This window comes from Carassius gibelio, chromosome A22 (assembly GCF_023724105.1).
Source record: "Carassius gibelio isolate Cgi1373 ecotype wild population from Czech Republic chromosome A22, carGib1.2-hapl.c, whole genome shotgun sequence".
NCBI lineage: Eukaryota > Metazoa > Chordata > Actinopteri > Cypriniformes > Cyprinidae > Carassius > Carassius gibelio.
Genome location: NC_068392.1, coordinates 1818986 through 1827331, shown reverse-complemented (window position 1 = coordinate 1827331; position 8346 = coordinate 1818986). Strand labels below are relative to the sequence as shown.

Below are 8346 nucleotides of genomic sequence, written 5' to 3'. Positions count from 1 at the left end.
TTGCTGACGTTAGCAGAACTGTCACGTACTGACCGCTTTTCTCCATTTGTTTGTGTGTGTAGAGAAGGACGGATTAATCTCTGGTGAACAGTCGGTATGTATGAATAAATATCAAATCATTTCTTCATTCAAATCAGTGCTGTTTAAGTATTATTGAGGTATTATTACAGTTGTAAAATGAGTTTTTTTTTTTTTTTGTATTTTCCAATTTCAATTTAAAGTAAAAGTAATTTTATTGTGCTTTTTTTTTATTAGTTCTTTTTGGTTACTTTAACATAACCGATAAACGAATATTAAATGGTTATTTCTTTTTAAAGATTTTTTTTTTTTTTTTTCTTTGTCTAAAACAAAATTACAAATGAGAAATTTAGCTTTGGCAACTAGCTGAAATAAAATAAGTTTAAATATATTTAGAATTTCTGTTTTGAATTTAATTTTAAGGTGTTAATTTTTAGTTTTGTTGTTTTTCATTTTTATATATTTTAGTTTTTTAAACGTCAATGTAGGTGTTTTATTTTTATTCAAGCTTTAGTTATGATTAATATTTAAATTAGGTTTTAGCCTGTGTATTTTTTCATTTTCATTATTTTTATCATTTTAATAGTTTAATACATTTGTTTTGTGGTTTTGTAATTGGAATAAGTTTTTTATTTCTTTTTAATTTCTCTAGATAAAATTTTTATAAAATCTTTATTTTAGATAAAAAATTTAGTTATTTTAAAAATAAATCTTGGCCAGCTTTAGTTTAGTTTTCAATGTAATTTCTTTTAACATTTTAATAGTTTTTAATCATTTTGTTTTGTGTTTGTGTAATTGGTATTATTTTCTTTTTAGGTTGTCTATATTACAATGTTATGTATTTTAGATAAAAGTTTTAGTTATTTAAAAATAAATGTTGCCGATACAATAATTTAAATGAAATAAGTTTACTTTTTTATATGTATTTTACTAATAATAGTAATAATAATAAAAATTATTACACCGCTTTGCTTCCCTAAATCCAAAGCCTGTGAAAAAAACCCCAGAGCCCTCGTCTCCGATCAAAACGGTGGATGACGATGAAGACGATGACGATGAGGAGACGCCTCCACCTGTTATTGCACCACGACCAGAACACACCAAGAGCGTAAGACGCCGTTAAAGAAATAGTTCTCCTAAAAAAAGTATAGCGTATACAAAAAAACTACTATTTGGTTATTTCAAATGTTCATTTGGAATTGAGATACGATTATCTTCATTTTATTTGTAATTATGTTCATTTTATTTGTAAAAGATTTAAAAACAAAACAGTTTTTTTTACCTTTAAGTATTGTTTTTTTTATGTCTATGTAGTTGAACACTAGCATTGTTATGTGAATTTTGAGATATTGCGTTACATTTTGTTCGTGCTTGTAGTATTGCAAATAATTGATTTTTTTAAGGGGTGTTTGAAATTTTCACGTATAAAATAAATCGCAGTATCTCAAAAATATTGGAAAATGTTAATTAAAATAAAAAACGTTTCAACTGGTAGTACTGAGATACTATAGGTTCAATTTATTTTTTTTATTTTTTTTCACAAATCTGTAGTAATTTTGTTGGGATATTATTATTATTATTATTATTGTTTGTTTTTGTTCTTTTTAAAAAAAAATTCACGTAGTATTTATAAATTTTTACAATTTCCTTTTTTGTTACTGTAGTACAACTAAATTAAAATGAGAAACATTGCCTTGGCAAGTAGCTGAAATTAAAAAAAGGTGTATTTTACGTAACGAAAATGCATTTTTATAGTTTTGATTGCAGTTAACCATAATGACCCTGATTATTTCAGGTGTATACTCGACCATCGGTCATCGACCCCATCCCTGCTCCAGTGATGTCTCCGGACAGTGAGGTCGCATCGAAGCCCACCGATCGACAGAGACCCAAAAAGGGCAAGATGACAGACGAGGAGATCATGGACAAGCTCCGTACGTCACAGCATAAGAAATTATTTGCGCAATTTCACTGCTTTGTGAGATTCAAACCACACGTCCTCTCTTTCATGTCCAACAGGAACCATAGTCAGTATTGGAGATCCAAAAAAGAAATATACCCGATACGAGAAGATCGGACAAGGGTAGGTCCCACAATTTTGCGCAACATATTATTCTTCCATTCATGGATGGAGATCAATAATTGTGTCTTTCCACAGAGCTTCAGGAACCGTGTTCACCGCCATCGATGTTGCTACTGGACAGGAGGTGATGCAAGGGAGTGAAATGGATTAGTTGTTTTTTATTCTTCCACAGTTTCGTCATCTCAACACGTTTCTGTCTCTCAGGTGGCCATCAAACAAATCAACCTGCAGAAGCAGCCCAAGAAAGAGCTAATCATCAACGAAATTCAAGTCATGAAGGAGCTAACGAATCCCAACATTGTCAACTTCTTAGACAGGTAAATGCTTTTTAAGTAAAAACATTGCTTGTCAATTTTGTGAGCTTGACCTTCTCTACCAGGTCAGGAAGTTCCAAGTTGACATTAATAATTGGATAATACTTAGTATTTTTAGACAAATTTTGGGATATTGCATTTTTTTAAAAAAAACCTTGGATGGAAACGCCAAGATGGGCTTTAAATTGGTGTAAAACTTTTGAATTGTATATTTTTTTCATCCAATAAGACGACATGCACAGAAACTATGATGTAAACACATTTACCGAATACATTCATAAACAATAACTTGCGTGAAGTTGCCTCAACAGATCGTAAGATTGGATAGATTGACTGACTAGTGCACAAATCTCATCGCACACTGTCTAGAAGGTTGTTTAGAAATGTCCAAATCCAAGTAAACACAACAGCGTTTGTTATCATGTTTCATCCGTAATTACATTTTCGAAATTTTAATTTCGCAAGTAGTTGATCATGGTCAAAAAAGAGCCAAAGGCAGCTTCCATTTTTATGACACTTTGTACCAGTTTCTCCAAGAAGTGACAAATTTGTTCTCTTAAACACATGGAATGGAAATGTTGCTTTATTTGCGTTATTTGCAAATGTATTGTACAATATTCCAATATTTAGCATGATGACATGTAGGTTTAAGAGTGTTAATTGTGTAAAGTTTTAATCGATATTCCAATTTTCGTTAACTTCATAACTTTGGTTAGAAATATAGCTAATGATACCATCACTTTGCGAATGTTAATTCTGCGAATGTTTTATATCACAATATTTCACCTTACTCTAGTTTTGGAACTGTAATTGTTTACGAGTGTTAATTGTGCAGATGCTTTATACGATATTCCAATTTTCACACAAGCAAAATTTATAACTTTTGATTGGAAAAACTAGCTAATGAAATTTCAGTGTTAACTGTGTTCACGTTTTACGCAATTTTCCAATTTTTCACATAAATTTAATTCTGAACTGGTTGGAAACACAGCTAATGATGCCTTTTAATGTTTAAGAGTATTAATTGTGCAGATGTTTTATGTGCTATTCCAGTTTTCGCACTAGATAAATTCGTAGTCTTGGATGGAAATGTAGCTAATCATGCCATTTAAGGTTTACGGGTGTTAATTGTGCAAATGATTCATGCGATATTCCAGTTTTTCGCACAAGTGTAATTTGTAGCTTTTAATGGAAACAGCTAATGATGACATGAAGGTTTAAAAGTGTTTATTGTGCCTCTGTTACAGTTTTCTGGTAAGTGAGGAGCTTTTTGTCGTGATGGAGTACTTGGCCGGCGGTTCGCTCACAGATGTCGTAACCGAGACATGCATGGACGAGGCACAGATTGCCGCTGTGTGCCGAGAGGTTAGTTGAAGTCAAAACGTTATCCTGTCGAACTCCCAAACTTGCTGAATTACCTACTTTGGTTTGGGGTAGAAACTCTGACAATAAATGCACAATTGAACTCTGCTCTATATCAGGCCTAGTATGTGTTAACAGGAAGTAACTCTGTCGCTTAACTAATAAACTTCCTCTCGTCTGTTATCTCACAGTGTTTGCAAGCGCTGGAGTTTTTGCACGCTAATCAGGTCATTCATCGAGACATCAAGAGTGACAATGTGCTTCTGGGAATGGATGGTTCTGTCAAGCTCAGTACGTTCTTGCTTCTGCATGCAAACGCTCTGGTTTTTATGAGTGAAAACGGACTGAATCGTGAAGTTCATTTAGATCGCAGCACAAAGATGTTGATTGTGATTAGGCGCAAACTCTTTGAAAAGGTGCTTTCACACCTGGTTCTCTGAGACACAGAAAGTGTCATGTTTGGTTTGGTTTAGCTGCTCATTCTAAACAGATGAGTTCTTGTTAGCCAGAACTTGACGTCTATAAAGAAACTACAAATAAACTGTTTGGATATTATTCGAGTGGACATTTGTTTTCACTCAATAGCAATTAAAATATATCATTTTCATTACTATTTTGAATGTATGATGATACTGTTTAAGGAACACTGGTTATTATCTCAACATTTCTTCAGAAGTATTGCATCTTGGACATGCAGTGTGAATAAAATTAGCCCACAATAAAAACTGATGATTGACTTTAGACAGGGTAGAGTGCATGTTTAACTGGAAGCCAAGGAAAACAAAGCTATGAATGGCCTTATTCATGCAAAACGCCAAAACAAACTGTGTAAATCCATTACGAAACACAATTTTTCTATACTCTGTCTTATTCAATTTACTTAACTGAACAATTTGGTGTTGTTTCACAAATGGGGGCCCGTTACACCATGAAGTCTTGGCTTACATTTAGTTTCTCATGTCCTTTGGAATGGTTTTAGAATTATGTATTTTATGCCTTTTGCCATCTTCTTGATCCACACCAAAGTGCACAGATAAATGACCTAGTGGTCTACAATTCTTACATCCTGATCATTATTGGTGTTAAAAATGGCATCTAACGAGACTAATATCTATAAATTCCAAAAAAGTCGTTAATGAAATAAACCAGGAAATATCTCTAAACCATTTTTTTTTTCATCTCCTGCTCTGCAGCCGACTTTGGATTCTGTGCCCAGATCACTCCTGAACAGAGTAAGAGGAGCACCATGGTGGGAACGCCATATTGGATGGCTCCGGAAGTCGTGACGCGCAAAGCCTACGGACCCAAAGTCGACATCTGGTCCTTGGGCATCATGGCTATTGAGATGGTGGAGGGGGAACCACCGTACCTCAATGAGAATCCACTGAGGGTACTTTGGTATCATTGGTTCTCCAAAAAGCTAGCGATGAGGCTACTTCCAGGAACTAAACTGCCGAACTCTTTCTCCCTCAGGCTCTCTACCTGATTGCCACCAACGGGACTCCAGAGTTGCAGAGCCCTGAAAAGTTGTCGCCAATCTTCCGAGACTTCCTGAGTCGCTGTCTGGAGATGGACATTGAGAAGAGGGGTGGAAGCAAGGAGCTATTGCAGGTAAACCAGCTGACGACTAGTTCTAGCGATTATGGAATAATAGCGTGACTTGTGTGAACTTGTTCACTGATCAACCCTGTTGTCGCCTTCAGCATCCTTTCCTGAAGTTGGCCAAGCCTCTCTCGAGTCTCACTCCTCTGATTTTGGCCACCAAGGATGCCATGAAGAACAACCACTAGCTGTGCCCACGAGTGCAGCGGACTGCTAAACACTTTCAAAATCTGTGCCATGTTTTTTACCAGTGTGTCAACAACACATCAGTGTTGCCAAAACAAAACCCCAAGCATTTCATTTGGGTCCTGCTTTTAAACCTGTATGGACTGTTGTGATGTTGGGGGACATTAGATGGTCTCCTCGTCAGATTCTTCTGGGACTTTGTCTGTTTTATCTATGAACTCTTCCATTTGTTGGCTTGTGTAGACCTCATCTTGTCCATAATTGGTGATCAGAATCAATTATGGTGATTTCAAATCCATCTGGAGACCTTTGGTTATCTTTCAGTAGCCAGAACCATGACTGAAAACTGTGTAGCCTACACCTGTTCTTGACCCAAAGGGAAGAGCACCTTACCGATACATGCCAACTGCGAGCAGTGAAGGATTTTTGTAGTCACTTGTGCCTTTGTTTTTATCCAGCAAACATCTTTATACTCTGTCTGAAGGGGCAGGTTTTTGCCATTGAACTTCCTCTAACCTGAGACGAAACTTTCATGTTGATGAAATGTGTATATGTAATACTTCGAAGAAGCGTAGCATTTCAGTTGATGTAGTTAACCAAAAGCAGGATGTGTAGATTAGGTAGATGTATGTTTTTGTTCGTGAACACTTGTTGTTTTAGTAATTAACAGTTTATTACAAAGTGAATGCATTTGTCGAGATGTAAGAATGGATAACTATTTGTATGCTTTTCAGCCACTTGTATGCAAGAAGAAGCCGGATTCCTGCAAATTCTGTGAACAATACAGTCATTGCAACATTGTCTCTTGTTCTTCATTAAAAGAGGACTTGAAACTTGAGATTAGAAAAAACTCTCTCTAGAGGGACTTTTATATTCTGTTTAAACCTTGCCGTGAGTTAATGGGGTCATTCCTGCAGTGCGGTGATATTTGAGCTCTTTAACTTACATTACAACACTTGTTCATGTTTGCATTTTACCATTAATACTGATTCCACTTCTTGGTGGTTGATATTGTTAAGGCCCTTTTGTTAATTGCAAACTCTTAATTGTGATAAAAAAAAATGATTTCCATGTTTACAAATAGTTCAATATTTGTAGCCAAATTTATTAAAATATTACAGGGACATGAAAAAGTGCATAGTTGAAATGACCCAATAATCCATTTTAATGTCAACAATCCATTCCATTATTAAACAGGGAAGGACTTCTATTTTCTATCTTTTCTTAATCTAATTTTTATGGACCTCTCTCTCATTTACTTTTTTTTCAGCAGCGGACTGCATAGTTGAAATGACCCAATAATCCATTTTAATGCTAACAATCCATTCCATTATTAAATAGGGAAGGACTTCTATTGTCTATTTTTTTTTATCTATTTTTTATGGACCTCTCTCACATTTACTTATTTTGCATCAGCGGAAGTCGTCATTGTTAGGTAAAATTGAAGAGCAGTGAATGGGAGAGTATATATATTTTGCGAGACTGATAATGGATGTCAGAAGAGGGAATATGTCTTATTAAATTTTTTTATGCAAAGTTGATATGATACAAATAATAGTGTTATAAATATATATACATAAAAAAATACAAATTTGAAAAACTTCCGAGGATTTACGATGCTGATGACCGTTAAACGCGTCATCACAGTCTTTCGAAAAAAGGGTCAATTTTCTTTCCCGCCACTAAAATTCGAAGGGTAACGTCGCGCAGTGAGGACCGCGAGAATCACCACAGGATGGCGAAGACGTTAATCAACGATTATTTCTCTATAAAGATGTCCATTCTTATTTCGAATACATCCCTGAACGAAATTATAACGTGATTAAAGTTGTTTGGCGTCGAAATCAGCGTTTGGGTGGCCATGAAGGATATCTGAAGATTATGAACGGCTCCATTTTGTTGGTGAGTATCTTAAATGTTGTACATTTGTTCGAAAACTGAACTAAAATATGTTTTCTGATTAGTTAAAATGGGTTCTGTTATTAAACAAAGGTTTTCACAGCCTTTTCAGCTTAATTTAATAGAAAAAAACATTTAATTCAGTGTAGTCTCGAGCGATGGTAACGTTACGTAGGCTAAAAGACGTCATGGCGTATTTTTAATAAAATAAGTGCAACGAATAAGTAACATACTTTGTCTTCTGGTAATAAAGACACGATTATCTAACGTTAATCGTGCCAATTATAATAATATTTCAAATTCTTGTGACTGTTCTCGACAAATCAGATTTCATAACTAACCTTAACGTTACTTGTTTAGCACTAATTAATATTTTATTTAGTGAAGAGCAAACTCTTGATTAAGGTAAATTGTCAAAGTAGGCCAAATTTTATTTCAATGTATTTACTCGTGTGACCTGCTGAGCTTTTTTTTTATTTTTATTTTTTTACTTGTGTCAGTATAATTTCAAGAACATTAGGTTTGAAGCTCACTTTAACGACAAGACCAAACACCTTTCAACATGAACTTCACGTCAAATTTATTTTTTCGAATAAAAAAAAATATTTTAGTGTGCTTTATAGTATTTTAGTGAGGTTCTCTGGAGTTATTGACAGTATTTACTTTAGCCATCGACTCAAATCATTCCTCTGTTTGTGAAACCATTCATATTAAGTGAAGATAATAAATTTTAATAAAAAAACGTTTACTTATGTGAAATCAAAGTGAAAACTACCTTCATCTGACAGAATTAGTAATATAATAAACACTAGAAGTTTGGCATAAAAATGTTTTGGTATTAAGCGCCACCTAGTGGTTGGTTCATAACAAAGCCTTCAGTCC

At 34.4% G+C, this 8346-nt stretch overlaps 1 protein-coding gene across 2 annotated transcripts in view; it reads left to right on the top strand.

Moving 5' to 3' along the window:
• LOC127943414 (serine/threonine-protein kinase PAK 2) overlaps positions 1-6366 on the top strand; it is a 13100-nt gene extending 6734 nt beyond the window's left edge. For both annotated transcript variants that reach the window (XM_052539885.1, XM_052539884.1), the window contains exons 5-15: positions 63-94; positions 1007-1126; positions 1814-1952; positions 2038-2101; positions 2177-2225; positions 2306-2418; positions 3663-3780; positions 3969-4068; positions 4971-5167; positions 5251-5388; positions 5481-6366. In XM_052539885.1, coding sequence (XP_052395845.1) covers positions 63-94; positions 1007-1126; positions 1814-1952; positions 2038-2101; positions 2177-2225; positions 2306-2418; positions 3663-3780; positions 3969-4068; positions 4971-5167; positions 5251-5388; positions 5481-5567 — 1157 coding nt within the window. In that variant the 3' untranslated portion in view covers positions 5568-6366. The remainder of the gene's footprint in view (positions 1-62; positions 95-1006; positions 1127-1813; positions 1953-2037; positions 2102-2176; positions 2226-2305; positions 2419-3662; positions 3781-3968; positions 4069-4970; positions 5168-5250; positions 5389-5480) is intronic.
• Positions 6367-8346: the final 1980 nt, after the last annotated feature.